Raw genomic sequence first — 19,278 nt, forward strand, 5'->3', positions numbered from 1 at the left:
GGAAATGGTAGCAATATTGGAAGGTGGAATTCAGAGAGAGGACCTGAGTAGGCGGAATCCTCCTTCTCCCCCTCCTCCCCCTCCTCCTTTTCCTCCTCTGAATTGCCTGAACCTCAAGGACCTGAGTAGGTGGAATCCTCTTTTTTCCCCTCCTCCCCCTCTTCTGCCTTCTTCCCCTCCCCCTTTTCCTCCTCTGAATTGCCTGAGCCTCAGGCTTAGAAGCTGATATGGATCTGAAAGAGGCCCATTTTTCTCTTTCGTTCTCTCCCTGGTTTTGACTTTCACTTTTGGAAGGTTGTAAGTAAGTCAGTTATTAATTGTCACAACTACAGTCGCCACCAAGTACCACCTAGTGCCACCATTTTCCTTTATCCTGTCTCCTCATCCCCATCTACAGAGCTAACCAGTGACCGACCGGCTCCTTGCTTTGACTCTCAGAAGCCCCTAGAGATTAGGGGGTGAGGATGTGTATTTGAGTCAGACTTCACGACAAACTTACACAAACACATTCAAAAGACTACCGCGTGCTGCTTACCATGTCCCAGGTGCCAGATGCCGGTGGCAAAAATGAACGAAACAGCACGTCTCTGCCTCACTGAGCTTGGATTCTAGCAGGGAAAGACACTGTGTGTGTGTGTGTGTGTGTGTGTGTGTGTGTGTGTGTGTGTGTGTGTGTGCAAATAGGGCCTAGCCATCACGACACCTCCCTTGGTCCTTAAAGTGCAATGGGATGCAAGAGCATATTCCAGGACACTTTCCTGTGATCCTGGAAATGAGTTTTATGCACTTGCATCTCATTTAATCTGCAGCCAACTCCCTTTTTCAGATGTTCAGCTGCCGCCCAGTGATCCCTTGGCTAATAAGTAACTCCCTAGCCTGAGATTATATATTTATATCTTTGGAACCGTTAGAGGTCAGATCCAGGGCCTAGTGCCCATTAGGCCAGCACCAACTACTGGACTACTCCAGAACAAGACTCAGCTCTATCATTGCCAGGCGGCATGCTTTTAATCCCAGCACTCAGGAGGCAGAGGCAGGCAGATCTCTGTGAGGTCAAGGCCAGCCTGGGCTACAGAGTGAGTTCTAGGACAGGCACAAAGCTACACAGAGAAACCCTGTCTCAAAAAACCAAAAAAAAAAAAAAAAAAAAAAAAAAAGCCTCAGCTCTCCGTGGCAGCAGTAAATGTTACCTAGAGGAACAGATGAGATGAATGGTTAACCCTAACCACTGCGACTGTCTGTTGTTCTGTCTCCATGATACAAACATGAGCAACGTCCTTGAGTTTTTCATTTACTTACTGATTTGAGCCACTTTCAAGTATTTTTGGCTCCTGAAAGATTCTTATAAAGATTAGGAAACAAGCATTTTTTCTTGTTATCAACCACGTTTTCTGAGGGAAAAAAAAAGTGAATCGTAAAACGTTTTACAAAAGAAATGAGCACCTTAGATTCTATTTCTGAGTTTGGAATTAAAATCTTTGAATGGGACTGACCTCCAAAAGCAGTGGCTTATAAACCTTGGACCTTTTTGAGTGCTAAGAAGAAAAAGGGTCTTTGCAAATGTGGTTAAGAAAGCTTAGCTCAGATAATATTATGAACCCCAAATATACTCAGATATATATATTTAAAATATGGAAGGAGGGAGATTGGACACAGAGGAGAAAGCAAGGTAATCACCGTGGGAGACTGGAGTTATGTGACCACAAGCCAAGGAATGCCAACAAGCCACTAGGCCCTGGAAGAGCATGGAATGGCGGCTTGCTTTGAGGGCCTCTGGGGAGAGAGGATGCCAGCCCAGCAGCTCTGATGTTGGACTTCCTGCCTCCACGTGGCTCACTCCCTGAGAGATGTGGGCACATGGTACGAGTTTGTAATCCCAGCTGCTCAGGAGCTAGAGGCGGTCAGATCACAAATTCGGCCCATTTTAGGTGACACAGTGAGACTTCATCTCAACAACAAACAACAATAACAAAACCCCCAAACTCAGGGACTGGGGATATAATTCAGTGCAGAGTGCTTGCCTTGAGTGCACAAGGCCCTAGGCTGGAGTCCCAGCAGAGCACCCCTTCCACCTAAAATGGTCTCCCCCGCCCCCCAAATGTGAGAGCAAAACTTTCTTTTTTCTTTTTTCTTTCTTTCTCTCTTTCTTCTTTCTTTCTTTCTTTCTTTCTTTCTTTCTTTCTTTCTTTCTTTCTTTCTTTCTTTCTTTCTTTCTTTCTTTCTTTTCTTTCCAAGCCATCATTTCACCTTTTTTGAAGCCATTGTTCTAATCCCTTGGAGGAGAAAGGGACAGGGGACACATCTTCAGCTGTCCCTTCAGCTGATCCTTTATTATCGTTTAATTTGTTTATTTATTGCATGGGTGTGCAAAACGGTCAGAGGAAAATTTTCAAGAGTTGGTTCTCTCCTTCAACCAGGTGGGTCCCAGGGGATTGAACTCAGGTCATCAGGCTTGGCGGCACGCACCCTTTCTGGCCGGGCCGCCTCACCAGCTATGCATGTGATTCTGAAGCACACACACAGAGCTCTCTCCCTGGTTGGATGGCCGGTGACGCCTATGTTGGAAGACAAAGGTAAAGAAAGTCCCATTCAGAAGTGGATTGCTCTCCTTTCTTTCTCAGCCGCCTTTCTTCTTTGACGTTATATGAAATATGTATATTTATTATGTTGATTATTCAGTTATTGTTGGCTCCGTCCCAGTCAAATGGAAGCTCCAGGGAGAAGTGGCCTTTGAGTGTGTTTGCGTGGACCTATGTGCAAGTGCCAGAAGACAGGGTCTCTTTCATAGCCTTGACTGTCCTGGAACTCACTATGTAGACCAGGGTGGCTTCAGATTCAGAGGTCTACATATCTCTGCCTCCCACATGCTTGGATTAAAGGTGTGTACCACCACACTGGGCTCCATTTTTTTTTAAAGATTATTTTTGTTTTATGTATATGTTTTGCCTACCTATATTTCTGTGCACTATGTTTGTGCCATTGGATCCCCTGGAACTGGAGCTACAGATGGTTGTGAGCTGCTATGTGGGCACTGGGAATTGAACTTGGGTCCTCTGGAAGAACAGCCAGTGCTCTTAACTGCTGAGCCATCTCTCTAGCTCCCATTTTATGAATTTGGAATACCTTGTATTATTTTATTACAGATGTGAGGACAATAGGACACAGGACAGAAATCTTCCTTTGGGAATTTAACAGTACATATAATGTGAGAAAAGAAAATACAATAGAAACATCTTTGACTTCTGTGGTGTGTTGGCATAAAAATACACAGGAAAGCCTTAGGAGACCAGCTTGGGTGACTCCGCTTTTGACATGGTCCCCTCTGTGTTTGCTCTGCTTGCTCTCCCTTAGAAAGTGTTTTTTCTCTCTACACCCAAGAAAAAGAGTTCATCCAGGTGTGTGTGTGAAGTCCTGCACACGCCAAGGATTCAGTTATAAAACAGTCATGTTGTAAGTCTCGGTAGACACCAGTATTTGCACAGTGGAATGACCCCTGCTCGCAGGAGGCAGAGGAGGGGACGAGAGAGGCAGAGACAGAAAGGGGGAGGGCGGAGACAGGGAGGATTAGTTTGGCTGATTGCTGTTTGTTACCAACAGCAGCCCTGTGGCGGGTTGGGAGGAACTGGGTCTCTGTCACCCTCCCTGCACAGTCTGCTCCTGACAATCGCTCATTTTCCAGAGTGGCTTTGGAGTCACTTAATCCCCGATTCAAAGGGCGCTATCGGCCAGCTTTGCCTCTAGCACAGCTGGCTCCTGCCTCCTCCTGACTTTGCCCCTTCCCGGCCCCCCACCCCATTTAAGGAATAGGGACAAGTTCCAGCCTCCTGGGGCTCTCCAGAGCCTCCCCTGTGTCCCATTTTATCTTCTTTCCCTGTGGGAGACGAAGACTTCCTGGTCAAGCCCTCTCTCCTTAGATTTGCTCTTCCTAAGCCTCACTTTACCACTTCATTTGCCTTATACCATAGAAACAAAAGCATTGGACCAAATACCCAGCACCACACAGGTGATTAGGAAATTTTGATTGACATCTGGAAGCATCAGCCCAGCCCAGGAAACTCTAGGAAGAAAGAATGCATACCAATGCATACCAATACAGTATGCACAGGTTTCAGAATCCCAGGACATTGACATTAGCCCTGTCACTCCTCAAAGGACCTTAAAAATCAGGCATGATTATTACCATTGCGGTTTTACATATGTCCATGCTGCTGATCTTAATCAAGGTATCTGGACTCCAAGAAGTATATCAAAGGCCTCCCCCCAGCTGTGAGTGGAAGGCTCAGGCTTTCAACTGCATTGTATTCTTATCCACCTGAATTCCGCAGCAAACAGGACAAGCTATCTGTACTTTGGGGGTGGGGGGGTGGGGTGGGGGAAGAGACGAGACAACCAGCTCAGAACACTTCAGTAGACTCCCAGGCAGGTTTTCATTTTCTACCTATGGATGTTAAAATGAAGAGGGTCTAACTCAGGATGCTCCCTAGTCCATGAGCGGGTCCTGGGAGAAAAAGAACCATCTGTGCTTGGTGGGTAAAGACAGAGAATGCTAGTACGTAAGGAAGGGATGTATGAGGTTTCTTCACATCTTCAGAGTGGACAGCTTCCACCTGGACCCCCATACAGTGGGTACCTTTCTCCCTCTTTCAGCTGGTGAAGGGGTGTTGGGAAGGGCCTGCTAGTGTTCCGGGGACTGTCAGTTGCCTGGGTGTCCCTTCTATATAGCTTGATTAATATAGGGTTTGGTTAAGAAAAGTTAAGACTGTGCCTAACTACACTCCCTCTTTCTCCTTATACAGATGACCTCCTGGATCAGTGTTCCCCAGACAGTGGGATCTGCCTACAGGGCTCCAGCCAAGGTTGAGGCTTCATGCCTTTATTCCTGGCTCTTTCTGGAACTGGACATGCCCTCTAAAAACTTTTTTTAAAAAGGTTTTATTTATGCGCGTGTACCTGCTTGTCTGTACATGCACGCAGTGCCCTCTGAGGTAAGAAGAGGGTGTTGAATCCCCTGGAGTTGTAGTTACAGGTGGTTGTGAGCAGCTTGATGCAGGAGCTAGGAACTGAAAGCCAGGCCCTCTGCATGAGCAGCAAGGGCTCTTAACAGCTGAGCCAGACCCTGGACATGTCCTTTTAGGTCACCTCGAGTAGTGCAAGGGAATCTTTGTTATCGATGTGTGTGCCCTGGCTTTGAACACACAGTAGGTCCTCAGCAAATTTCCCCAGCTCTCTGAGAACGGCCATCTTCTACTATATTGGGATATATGGAAACCCGCACCCAGGGACTGTCATCATAGTTTTCTTGCCTATACTTTCTCTGGGAAATACTTTGCTGGAAAGTAGAAAAAGCACAGGCCAGCAGGAATTGCTATAGGCAGACCTGAGGCCAGGGCAGGGTCCTTCCTCCCAAGTCAGCATTGAATTCCTTAGTATCCTCAACAGAGAAAGGACCAGGGAAGTGGAAGCATCCACAAGAGCCCCTTCTCCTGGGCCCAGATGGTCCTATGGGAGGGCAAGAAGCCTGGAATTAATGCTTAAAATGAAAATTTAGAAGTTCATCACTACATTTTTCTCCCTTTTTGTCTTTCTGACCACAAGTGACCCAGAATTGGCTCGATGACCTTGTCCCTGTGATGTCTTCATGGCCCAATGGCTGTTTCCCACATGAAGCATGAGAAAGCTAACATGAACACTCGAAGAAGACACAAGTGCAGGCCAACCCAGCAGATACACACTGTGTCTCCAGTGGACTCACTGGAAAATCTCAGAGACCAGGCCAGCGGTCCTGGGTGAAACCATAGCAGGGGAGGAGGTATGAGAAATGCGAGACTCTGCACAGTGACAAAATAAATCGCTTTAATGGGAGGCTTCCTGAGATGGCTGCCAGCCAGCTAGTGCCCCTGCCCTCAGATTTCTTGGAGGATCCACTGGCTGAGCCCCAGACCCACAGGAAGCTAGGGCATCATGCTGCCGCTACGTCCCACCCCTCTAGAGATCCAGAGGTGTGTCTTAACATCAGGAGAGCAGAGCTAGCTGGCAGTCTGTCCAAAGTATGCCATCCCTGTGGCCGGAGGGGTGGTGAAGAGATTCATTTCCCACTGTGGGTGTTTTCCCATGGTGGGGGGTGGAGTTGGGGGGGGGGACAAGTTACTCTTGGAATTTCAACTCTGACCTTTACAAAGAAAAGTGATAGACACTTTAGTATTATATACAGGGTGGGGGTAGATACCTGGAAGGGAAATTGCACTTAATTACAATAGTTTATAGTTTACACCCATTGGACAAATTTACTTCTTTAGAAGAAATCTTGAGATCATCTGGGACGGGAGAGGGATTCTGTCAGTATTTACAGGGTCTGGCTCAGTTCAATAGCACACATCCTCCTCGGTCCTCCTCGTCTCATTTCAGTAACAGATTCAAGTTTTTGCATCAGTTTGTTCGATGAAGGATTGCAGCGTAGACGCCACCGTTTTCTCACGTCCTGTTGCACCGTTTTGCACCAGCCACCACCTCTGGGAGAGACGAGAGCACTCGGCATCTCGGGAGAGGCATCGTGACAATACTGCAGAGAAGGGAAGCTAGGCTTCGGGCTGCACCGCTAGAGAGCAGGTTGTTCAAGGTGCCTGCAGGGTGTCAGGTAAGCAGGGACCTCTCCGGGGCTCCCTGGTGCTCGTCAGGTCACTGGGTCTTTCTATGACAGCTGCCCAGGGAGACTTGATGGTGTGGAAAATGGGGTCCTTGTTGCTGCACACAAAGTGAGTGGTTATGCAGGCATCACCAGGCTTGTAGTGGACACTGCAGAGGAAGAGAGAGAGAGAGAGAGGAGAAAGAGCTTAGCTGTGTGCATGCAGGCCATCAGTTTAGCTTCTCCAAGGGAGCTGACACCCAACTCAGCCAGCCAAGTCCCTGGAGGTGAGGGGCTGGAATGGGGTGGGCACTCAGCTGCATTGTGGTTGCTGAAGCATGTTCCCCTTAGGAAAGCTTTCCTGGGCACTTCTGAGGAAAGAAGCGCACAGCTGGAGACCCTGACATTGTCCTGATCTGCCGATGACCTTACCTCTGAAGTGGGGTTTTGTGAGAACGACATTTATACAGTGCTCAGGGAGATCACAAAGTAGCAGGGTGGTGAGCTCTAGGCCTCTTGTGGAAGTCTCTTCCTAAGACCTCTAAGAGCATGGCACCCTAGACCGCTACTTCCCAAACCTGGATGAACAACCAGGACAAGGATCCTGCTAATACATAGATCCATTTCTGGTTCTTAGGCCTGGGTTAGGCCTAGGAGTTTGCATTCGTAGTTTAAAAATTATTGACCTTTATTTGTTTGTGTGTGCATGCACTCACTGTGCACATGTGGAGGTCAGAGGACAACTTGCCTCAGTCAGTGCTCCCCTTCCACTATGTGAGTTCCATGATCAAACCCAGGCTGATGGGCTTGGTGGCAAGCTCCCTCACTGGCTGAGCCACCTTACCTGCCCCAGGAGTGAGCATTTCTAAGACACTCCTCGGGCTCTGCTGACACTGCTGATCTACCAGAAGCAGTAAGGCCATAAAGCAAGTGAGGAAATGCCCCTTTACTCAGAGTTTCCACCAGGGAGAGGGCTTTGGAAAGCCTAAGAACTTTCAAGGGTTGTTCCCATTAGGAAACGATACCAGAGGACTGGAAAAAGAAGCCACGCTGAGGGTGTTTGCTGCCACACATCTGGGTGGGCCTGGGAAGGCGACCCCAGAGCCGCCCTCTGGGAGGAGCCACAGGACCCATGTGAGGTAGCCTCCCCTTCCGGAGCTCAGGGCTTCCTTCCCTGGGATTATTTCAGAAAAGCACAGCTCTCCTTCCAGAGTCTGCCTTGGTCTCCTTCTCACCCTTTCGCTTTTGTTAGCACTGAAGGTTCTCCTCTCAGCCTAGCAGACCGTTCTCTCAGGATGCTCCCTTCAAACATGCATCACACTCGTGAACTCGTAGACACACAGGCCTATTACCCCATTCTTTTCTTACTAATCAGTGCTCTCAACGATCACCCCCATGAGGTCATCGCAATATCAGGACAGATTTTTTTTTAAAAAAAGCAAGGTTCAGAGTGAGCTGGGATGGTCCAATGGTTCAGAACCAGGAAGCCTGGAGCCAGCGCCTCGGGTTGCTTTTGGGTGACCTCCAGCATGTGTCAGGGGCTGAGAGCATTCTTCCTACTTAGCCTTTGTTCTCAGTCAAACAGCTCTTTGAGCTCCAGTTTCTTCCTCTGCAGAAGGGAAGCTACAGTGGGCTTGGCTGCGCTAGTGCAGGTGAAGCTGCCTCAGAGGTGTCTGCATGGTCGTTATTAATAATGTCCAGCGCGGGCCCCTTCCCTCAGTTCATGCTGCTCTTGAGGGCTCGTAAGAGTGGGCCTGAGCTATGCATTTGTGTGCGGAGCTGGTTTTCTGGTCCTCCTACATTCTTGAGGCCTTGGTCAGGATCTTCTGATACCCTTTGCCTCCTCCTCTTGCCTCTGCCCAACCCCCACTCTCCAGTCTCTTTACTTCCCACTCTCAGGTCCTCCCCTTTTCCTTCCAATTTTCAGATTTCAGGGGGAAGAGAGAGAAAATGGCTTGTGACCTCGCAGGTTTCAATAGAAGAGCAAACAAGAAGGGTAGATAAGGAGACGCCAGTGAGATTCTATGGCCTGTCATTAGGGATGGACTTCCCAGCTATCAGATGTTTGCTCACATAATAAAATGGTGGCAGAGCCCTAAATGTTGTCAAGGGAACTGGAATTATTTGCTCCCCTCAGAGTCTAAACATAAACATCTGATAAGGTGTGCACTGGGGTCCTAGCACACCCAGTTCCATGGGGGGCCTGGCCCAGAGGATCATTCTATGACCCTCTGTCTGAAAGGTGTGGTAGCTGAGGCCTTCATCTTCAGACGATTTGTTACATAATGGTGGTAGCTAATGCATACTGAGGTCCCATTGTGTGCAGACACTATATTTAGGGCTTTGCACACACAAACTTCTATCATCATTTTTTTTTAAACATTTATTTATTGCAAGTGTGCAGACATTCACAAGCCACAGCTTGTGTGTGTGGAGGTCAGAGGACACCTTGCAAAAGTCAGTTCTCCCTTTCTACCATGTGGGGATCTACTCAGGTCACTGGTCTTTGCCTACTGAGCCATCTTGATGGCCTCCAACTACCCTTCGAGGTAGGTGGCTGTTATTTATTCATTCAACCCATTACTGAGTGCCTGCTGTGTGTCCGGGGCACGCAACTGTGAACAGCACTGGCCTGTAATTTCACACAGTTTACATTCTAGTGAGTTTGAACAATATGCCACTAGACATCACATTATATCCTATGTCACCAGCTTTTAGGTGGAGATAAATACTCTTAGAAAACAAGCCTGGTAAGTCAGGCTGACTCGAGGGAAAGGGGGACATCATTTAGAGAGGTAGTGACATCTGAATTGAATCAAATGAGGGGACAGCATGTAAAGTCCCACAGGTTGTGTTCCAGGCAGAAGAGGCCAAATGCACAATACTGAGTGTGGTCACTTTCTGGCTGTTGTGAGTCCCTGGTTCCACTAAAGCCCAGTGAGCAAAGGAGGAGCAGAAAGAAGTATGGAGATAGTAGTAGTAGTAGTAGTAGTAGCAGTAGTAGTAGTAGTAGTAGCAGCAGCAGCAGCAGCAGCCTAATCACCCAGAGCCTTGTTGCAAGGAAAGCTATTGGGGAGTTTTGACAGGGGAAGGACATGCTTGATTTGTCTCCTGAAGAGATCCTCTGGCTGCTGCAATGAGACCACAGTGTTGTGTCCAAGAGTAGAAGTAGGCGTCAAGGGCCACTGAAAGAAATCAGCTAGAGACAGGAGAAGCCTGAGCTTGGGCTAAGATGGTGCCCACGGGAGTGGTGAGGAGTGTCAGATTTGGGATTTGCTCTAAAGGACTCCTAGTAGAACTTAACTAATGGGCAGGATGTGGAGTATGGAGAAAAGAATTAAGGTCTCTTATAAGAAAGGAGGGCAGTGGTTTTAGAAAGGGAATTGCAAAACAAAGAAGTAATCTGGGTAAGGAGAAATGGGGGCAAATGAAGAGTTCCTACTTTAGGTGGGCTCAATTTGAGAGGTGTGCTGCACATATTAGGCATGTATGCATCTCACTAAAGATAACACTGTCACCACACCCTCAGTGGGCAGGACTGCCTTGGAGAGAGATCACAGGTGCCATCAGTACATGCACTTGGCCCAAAGTCATGGCATTGGTGGTGTGAGCATTGATAAGAGGCCAAAGAGTGATCCTTGAGCTGCCCCCTCCCCAGTGCTCCAATGTTGAGAAGATGAGATGCCAGCTAAGGGCAGGAGAAGCACTGAGTGCTGCACGATGAGATGGTACCCCAAAACCCAAAGGGAAAAGGAGGGAGTGATGGGTTGTATATGGTATGGTACATGAAAGCAGCCACTGGATCCACAACATGGAGGTGGTAGTGATCTGGACATACTGGAGTATGAGGTTAGAAGCCATCCTGCACTGGTCTCAAGACTGAATTGGGAGTAAAGGGAGAGAGAAGATTGGTGATAACAAACAGCTCACTTCTATTGTTAATTTCCGTCAGGTTAATGTAGCTCTATTCAGGGAAAGTATTAATTATATTTACAGTTTTAGAGATGTGAGAACTACAGTCTACTTTGACGATAAGTAAAATGCATAAGGACTTACAATGGCAAAGCTTGCACATTTAGTCATGAGGTAAGATCACCGCCTCGGGGCTAGAGAGCTAGCTCAGAGGTTAACCTCAATTGCTGCTCTCACAAAGGACTGGAGTTCAGTTCCCAGTACCCACATGGCACTCATAACTATCTATAACTCCAGTCACAGGGAGATTAACACCTCTTTCTGGCCTCCTTGGGCACTATCTGTGCATGGTGCAGATACACACAGGCAAAACTCTAATACACATCAAACAAAAATAGATACACCTTTATAAAAAACAATCTGAGTGAGACTATAGGGGGAAATAAATGTTCTTGGTCATTTATAAACCTCTTTCTCATACTCTGGAGACATCCAGGGTCACTAGCAGGAGAAACCACATGTGACCCAGCTTCCATGGACTGGATGCTCCCTTGGGTCAAACACGGAGGGATACATTCTGCTGGGGTCTTCTTGTAGTCAGTCTTCATGATGATCCCACAAAAGAGATTTCACTGTATACAGAAGGAAACTGAGGCTTGACATACTCCCTGAGGGCATATGGGTAGAAGGCAGTAGAATCTTGAGTCTGGATCTGGCCAACTCCCAGGCTTAGCACTCCTAGCCACCAGAGCACTTTGCTTCCCTCACCCCAACAATGGAGAAGGTTTGACGAGAAGGGACAGTTGCAGAGAACTCAAAAGGAAGCGGCCCACCTTCCCTTGCCAGCACCTCTGGGGGCTTCTCTTGACCTCTCCATGAACTGGGAAGTCAGAGAGTGGGTAAAGAGAGCTATGGGAGCAGGAGTCAGCTCACAGCCTGCACACCCTGGGTGTGACTGAAGCCATTGCTTGTGTCGTCTCTGCTATACAGGAGCTCAGACACAAACCCTCTCAGAGCAGAATTCACAACACTCAAGAGTTGAAGAGGAAGAGACAGATCCTCTGGAAAGGACAGGTGGCAGAAGATGGCAGGGGCTAGAGAAGGACTCTGGGCAGCCTAGGATTCCTGAAACTCCATCCTGGAGGACCCCGAGGCAGGTCTGTAGTAGCAACAGTAAGTATTGGAATCAGACAGCTCCAAGTTCACAGTCGAGATTTAGCCTTATACATGCATAACCCTACGTGATTATTACGGTGCTTAAGCATGCATAGCTATCAGAAGCCAAGCATGGTGGCACATGCCTGTACACAGCACTTGGGGAGCAGAGGAAGGAAGATCGCTATAAAATTGATGCCAGACTTGTCAGTACAGCAACTTCCAAGGCAGTCGAAGATCCTTCCTCTTGGATCTAGGTTCCTAATCACTGTTCCCTTTCTGTGAACACATACACATGCTCTCTCCCATCTTCCAGGAGAACAGCAATTGGTTCAGAGTCCACCCAAAGCACTCGAACCATCATCTCATAATAAATAAATAAATAAATAAATAAATAAATAAATAAATAAATAAATAAATAGATCTTGGGGGTGAGTGCTGTAGAGTTATAATAAATTATTCATCTCCCTCTTCATCTTCGAGCCTTAGTTTTCTACATAAAAACATCTACCTTGCAGAAGGAGTAGGCGGGCTGGCGAGACAACACATGGTAGAACAGCAGCTTGAATGTTTGCTGGAAATTGGAGGTACTAAAAAGTACCAGTTCTGCATACATTCCCTCTTTTATCTATCTATCCATCCATCCATCCGTCTACCCATCCACTCACTGAACATTCACCAGGGCCCAAGCATTTGACAAAACACAAAAGGCTCAGGTACTCCTGAACCACTTGCGTTTTTTGCTAGAAGGTGGGAGAGAGAAAGGACCCATCTGTTAGCAGTGAGGGAAACGGTGATCTGGAGCCTAGACCCAGGAGGATGAACCTTCAGCAGAGATGGCCATAGTCTTGAGATATGTTGCTGCCAGGGCCTCCTATGACCACATATCGACCAAACACTGAGGTGGAGGCTGAAGAAGGCAGAAGGGGAGACAATGGCCTCATAAGGGAGCACAGAGAGAAGAAGAAATATAGAGGGAGATTCCCTCTGCACCTGACTATGCCCCTGACACCTTGCTAGGCACTTGTGAGACAGGGTAGGGCTTCCCCATTTATAAAGCAAGCAAAAGTCTTAGTGGGAAAAAACTGCCCAAGCCTGCACAGCAGGAGCTGGTAGAGTCAGAATTAACTCAGGTGTCCTGGCTTTTCCTACCACTATACAATACCTGTAGAACAGCACTGTCCAGGGTGTATCCCCATGACCCAGGCACGGCATGCCCTAGTTGCTAGTTCCACACACACATCAGCACATGGACTGTTCTGAGAAGCCTTCCCAGCAGCCTCTGTTTAACCTAGCAGTTCTTGTAACATGCTCGACCAAGGACCCATTCTCTCCCACATCTCACATGCCCTAACCCCTAGCAATGGTTCTGAAACCATCTCTCTCCTTTCTATATTCCTTCTTCTGCCAGTGCTCCTTTACAAGACCACTGTCTCCTCATGGAGAACAATACTTTAACACGAAGAAGGAAGAAAAGCCACCCAGGTCCCTGGTGCCTCAGGAACAGGGAGGGTGCAGACCATCATCGCTTCAGTCTGCCCTTTTCCATCCTTCCTTCTGCTTTGGTTTGAAGGAAGTGTTCTGTTTGGAACTAAGCACACATGTTTAATTTCTGCTCTGGTTCCTAACCACTTACAACCACAAAAGCATTGATGATGACTATGGGCATTTTCAAGAGAGAGGGCAGGGGTTTAAACAGAAACAGGATTTGGAGTCAAAGACTGAAGTCTGAGGGCTAAGTTCATCTGCATGACCTTGGGTAGTCACTTTCCATTCTGGGTTTCAGTTTATGTCTCTGAACTTAGAAGACCACAACAGAATGAAAATGATGAGATAATGTTCACCATAGAGAGGTATAAACCATAAAGCCATTACATTTTTCTTTTGAGACAATGCTCCTCCTGTCTCAGCCTGCTGTGTCCTGCTATTACAAGCATGGTACCATCATGCCCACCTGAGTATTTTTTAAAAATTCTTATTAGCATAATAAACATCTTCAACGTTGCAGAGACGAAGGTCTGGTCACTAATGGGATGTCCTGAAATATAGAGACAACTTCATAATAGGTCAAGGAAGCTGCTCATGCAACTTCAAGGTTGACTAGCCACTCTGCCCAGTGGAGGGCAGAAGCCACGTGGGGGCTGACGGCAGCATCTCTGGGAGCTTCTTGAAGCAGGTTAAGAGACTATTTCCTGGATCCAGAGGACTCGTTTCAACAAGCAAGCATCAAAGTCAATGTGGGAAAGACAGGGATAATTAATCACTGCCCTGTCTAGGGCTGCCCAAGCGGTAGATGGATTGATAAACCTTTAAAAGAGGAAGGTATTCCCAAGGAGGGCTGCTGCGCCTGGCTGCCCCCTGACTGAGATTGGTGAGCACAGATAAATGTTTTCCCTGATGGCTACAAGGAGTGGGAAATGGCACGGGAGTCAGGAGTCGAAGGGCAGGGCAACGGAGGGTTGTCTTTTAATCTTCTATTGGGTGAGAGAAGAGCGGCAGAGTGGGTCCCACACACCTCTCTTTCTACTTCCAATTCTGGAGCCCAGTGACCCAAGCTATGTGCTTAGCATCCAAGATATGCCAGGCACTCAATACACAGGACCTCGCCAAATCCTTGAAGGTACCACTGTCATTTTCAAGATGAAGAAATGAAAGCTCAAAGGAACCGGTAGAACGTGCCCTACTTCACTCTAGGGCAGTGGTTCTCAACCTTCCTAATGCTGTGGTGACCCTTGACTACAGTTCATGTTGTGGTGACCCCCAACCATAAAATCATTTCATTACTACCTCGTAACTGCACTTTTGCTACTGTTATGAACTGTAATATAAATATCTGAGACACAGGATATCTGATATGCGATCCCATTGAAAGGGTCATTCAACTCCCAAAGAGGTCGTGACCCACAGGTTGAGAACCACTGCTCTAGGGCTAGATGAAGATGAGGCAAGGAAAGAGTCAAGACTCCTGAGCCCATAAAAGAACACAATCAGACGCTTATAACAGTGGGTGAGGTGTGACTTATGGGGCTCAGGGGTGGGTGGGGGGGAGACGATCAACAAGATTAAACCTTGATGAGTGCTTCTGACATGAAGTTCAAGGTTGTCGCCTCCTTATCTAGCAATCGATGGAGGCCAAACAGTTCCCACAGTACACAGATCCTGGCTGCTGAAAGGTCTTATTGTGTTACTCTGGAATCTGCAACTGTGTTCAGACATCTTGTCCTGTTTACTAGTTCTCGGTGTCCCATCCAGCTGTCTGAGCTACAGCTCTCCCTATTGGCTGGTTGTCTTTAGTACTCCATCACCTCTTTGGGAGGTGGGAATTACTCATCCTCTGGGGTGATGACTAAACTGCCGGATCTCCCCACTTTCTGTGCACCAGGAAGTTGAATTTAAGTTTCTTAATAAATCATCAAATGGGCACAGACCTCTGAAAGAGTCACACTGTCTACTGGGGAACCCCCAAAGGGTTAGCACAATTCAGGTTAGTCCTCAGGCTTACAGTGCCTGGGGGTGGTACGGGCCCTAGATCAAGAGAATCAGTCCCAAGACCCCCGATTCACTTTTCTCTTTCCCCACTGACCACCTTTGCAAAGCTGGCCACTCAGTAGACATCCTGACCTTCCCATCCCATCCTGGAAAAACCCTTTCCATGGATCATCAACCATCCCAGTCAGGAATGCTCAATTCCGGTGTCTAACAGCGCTATGTCATCCAGACTCCAGTGACCCATCCAACTTCAGTCTTCACTTAATACTCTTGTTGGGGAGCAATGAGTCCTTTTGGCCTGTGGCCCATCTGCTTTGCCCTCTGACCTCAGGGATTCTCTTTAGCAGGTAACTGAAGAAGAATCTCCTAAGAATGAAACCACGGCTGAGTATATACTCACTCCTTTGGTACCTTGACAGTCTGAATCATCACATGTGCGTGCGCGCACACACACACACACACACACACACACACACACACACACACACACACACTCACCCTGGCCCCATCCTGTTGGCATTACCTGTTTACTGGAAGACATGCTGGTGAGGGTATTGATGCTACCGGTATCTGTGACCACCATCGCAGATGGAAACCGGGAGGTGTGAGAATACTGAGGGGGTTCCTGTTTATGTGCATACACTGGAGAGACAGAGAGAAGACAAACTCAATGTATACACACAGTCACAATGCCGCCATAAGCCACACTGCCGCTCCCATGTCTCCTATGGAGAAATCCTGGTTCTTTAATCAAGGTACATAATCTTGGCATTGTCTCCTCCCTCGTAAAATAAGGGTGATATCTATTGTAGGAAAACAATCATATTTAGACTGCTTTGAACTAAATATATATAGCCTTGTGCACACTTCTGTTTCCCTGACTTTGGGTGAAATACTAATAACCTAAGCCTCAACAAGCGACCGTGTGTATATGGAGTACACCGGGTGGCCAACACGAAGCATCTGCCCGGGGTGTGCTTACTGTTTCTGCCACAATTCAAACTCCAGGTTTCCTCCCAGAGTAGTAGACTGATGAACAAGAGTAATTAGATGCACATGTAATTAACTGTATAATTCTGGGCTATGCCAGCTTCACTACAATGATACCAAAGCCTTATGATGTCACAGAAATATGAAGGATAAACAAAAGGAGACTCGACTCAGTAAGACCTCCAGGAGCACGTGACCCGATATTTAGTTGTTTTAGTGCTTGCCCATCACATCTGGAACCTTGTGACTCATGTTGGCTATCTTTAAGAATCATGTGGATCCTAGGTCACCTGACTAATGAAAACATGTGGCATGCTTGGCCACGAGGGAGGGACCAGCATGTTCCCAAAACACGGACCCTACCAAGGAGGCCTCCCGTATGAAATGGAGGTGAAGGTCACTGGCTGCTGGTTATTTCCTGGTCTAGCCCCCTGGGCTCTCACTTCATGGCGAATCAGGTCTGCTGGGTCTGAGCAACCCCACGGGTCATGGTGAGCACCGTGATACTGTCCCACCCAGGCCTGTGAGGTGAGGAGGGAGCATACTGCCAGACTCTAGAGGAAGAAGAGGGAGGCACGTGTGGGTCCCAGACTCTGCTGCAGGCTGTGGCAGAGTTTTAAAAGCCAAAGAGATGTGATTGGAATGCAAGGTGCTGTTTAGAAACCAGCCCTGCAGGCCTGAGTCAGGACTGAGTCCCCAGGAGAGAAGGCTGAACTGCCATTCAACTTCAGACCGGTCACTTGTCAGCGGCAGCTGGAGGAACAGCTCAGATCCCCTTTGTCCTCCTTGCCTCTTAAGAGTGATTTAGTAAACACACTTGCATTTCTGCAATGCTTTATGCTTGTGAAAGGTAGGCCACCCAGATTTTTACTTCATGTTCATAATTACTCCATAAACACACTATTCCTGTTTTATGCATGAAGAAAATGAGATTCAGAGTAGCCAGTGGCTACACAGTTGTTTAAGACTAGTCTAGACTGGGTACTTCCTGAAGAAGGCAAGATGTCCATCTCCACTTCCATAATGTCTTCCTTAACTTGAAAACGGGGGCAATAGCCAGGCTTGGCCAGAATAGTGGATGCCTGAGATCAGCATGGAAGATGGGGGTTATGTAAATGTAGGGAGGCATAAAAGCCGAATGTGGGGACCCTCTGTGCAAAGGGCAGAGGCTCTAGGCTCCTTGACTTGGTAGAGGACAGATAATACTTTCCATGTCAGTTGATGGCTTTAGTGTTGGGTTTTTATGTTGTGTATATGCTCATGTATGTGTGGGTGTATACGCATATATGGGTGTGTGGGCATGTGTATATAGGCCAGAGGGTGATCTCAGTTATTGCTCCTCTGGTATGATCCATGTTGTTTCTTTGTGACAGGGTCTTTCACTGGCCTGAACTCACCAAGTATGCTAAGCTGTTGTCTAGTGAGCCCCAGGGATCTACCTGTCCCCACTCCCCAGAGTTGGGATTGTAGGCACATGTCACCATACCCAGACTTTTCACTTCTGGAGATCCAAGCTCAGGTTCTCATGCTTGTTCAACAAGCGCTTTACTGACTGAGCATTCTCTCTAGCCCTTGTCTGTTTTGTCCCCAACGCCAGGGATTGAACTCAGGACCTCATGCCTGTTAGGTGAGGGCTCTAGCACCGAGCTGTATCTCCACCCCAAGCTTCATGGTTTTCAATTAGAGATTTCCAGAGTGTGTAGGCTATGGGCACTTAAGACTCCAGAGAATCCATCTGTTTCAGACAGGCAAATAGACCACAAGCTGTATGCCAGCTCTGACCATCTGGGGATGCCTGCAAAGGTGATGCTTCAGGAACCCACTGTGGCTGATTGGTGAGATTTTTCAAGGGGCTAGGATGAGAAACTGCTCTGTGTGCTCCATGTGCTTTGCCAACTTCGATTGTAGGTCTACATTTTCCTCTGCAAACTTCCCCCTTAGAGTCTTGTGGCCAGAGAAGAGGACAGAAAAGTAAGAACACCACCCTAAGACCTGAGCTTGAGAAATTGCCTTCATTGCTGATAGATAAGGAAAACCAAGCTTGGCACGCTTGTGTCCTTACTGTGGGAGTTCTGTAGCTGAGTCACCGCAGCCATGAAGGGCTGCTGGGCCATGTGGCTGCCTGGGCTCTGCTGCATGAGGGGCTGCTGGTGAGGACTGTGCAGCTGTTGGGAGAACTGGACAGGCTGGAGAGCCGCCAGGCTGCTGGCCACACTGTTGATGACCGGAACACTCTGGGCTTGGGAGGTGTTGAGGCCTGTAGGAGCGAGAGAGAAAAGTCAGGAGTGGTACCAGGGATGAACAGACGTGACTGGGCAGCATCAGCTACAGATGGAGCCCTGCTCAGGGTGTATGTCACTGGGCTGAGCTTGTTAGAGAAGAGACTGTACGGAAAATGACTCTACAAACAAGGGAACTGAAACTTGGAGGGAGAAAACTTTCTGAAGCCTGAGAGTCTCTCCAAATCAGCCTATGACCTCCCAAATTCAGCTCCTTTGAGGTCACCAGAGCCCTGGGAAAGCTGACTTTGTTGGCCGGCTCCACCCATGCTGGACTATGAAAGGCCTGCCCTGGTGTCCTCTGGCACAGTTAAGGAGGTCCACGTTAGGTTATGGCTTATTACCCAGATCTGTCTTTCCAGTAGAGGGCAGCAGCATGCAGCAGCCCCCTCTGTCCTGCACATCCTGCTTCCCACCCCCTTCCTCCACCCCCACCACCTCAAGTCAAAGGAAACCAAACCTTCTTCACAGTCCTGGAAGGAAGGGGTCTAGGATATACAGTAGAGCCTGCAAGGCCCCTGGAAGAAATTGGACTGACTCTGTCGACAGCAGAGAGGGGAAGAAAACACCAGAACTTAGCCTGTCTCTGAAGTGGACATATGCTAGGGCTTTTGGTACTTGAAGAACTAGGTTGGAGGAGGAGGAAGCAGTAAGTTAAAATGTGACGGTAGGCCAGGCGGCGGTGGCGCATGCCTTTAATCCCAGCACTCGGAAGGCAGAGCCAGGTGGATCTCTGTGAGCTTGAGGCCAGCCTGGTCTACAGAGCGAGATCCAGGACAGGCACCAAAACTACACAGAGAAACCCTGTCTCAAAAAACAAAAAACAAAACA

General features: G+C 48.0%; 1 protein-coding gene across 5 annotated transcripts in view; it reads right to left on the minus strand.

Moving 5' to 3' along the window:
* Window positions 1-5,857: 5,857 nt before the first annotated feature.
* Hnf1b (HNF1 homeobox B) overlaps window positions 5,858-19,278 on the minus strand; it is a 53,709-nt gene continuing 40,288 nt past the window's right edge. For 4 of the 5 annotated variants that reach the window (XM_052757344.1, XM_052757343.1, XM_052757342.1 and 1 more), the window contains exons 7-9: window positions 18,231-18,425; window positions 15,702-15,820; window positions 5,858-6,792 (exon numbers count right to left, since the gene is read on the minus strand). In XM_052757344.1, coding sequence (XP_052613304.1) covers window positions 6,772-6,792; window positions 15,702-15,820; window positions 18,231-18,425 — 335 coding nt within the window. In that variant the 3' untranslated portion in view covers window positions 5,858-6,771. The remainder of the gene's footprint in view (window positions 6,793-15,701; window positions 15,821-18,230; window positions 18,426-19,278) is intronic. The other variant, XM_052757345.1, reaches the window with a different exon arrangement.

Source organism: Peromyscus californicus, unplaced genomic scaffold, assembly GCF_007827085.1.
Source record: "Peromyscus californicus insignis strain IS unplaced genomic scaffold, ASM782708v3 Scaffold_3__1_contigs__length_106647218, whole genome shotgun sequence".
NCBI classification, from domain to species: Eukaryota; Metazoa; Chordata; class Mammalia; order Rodentia; family Cricetidae; genus Peromyscus; species Peromyscus californicus.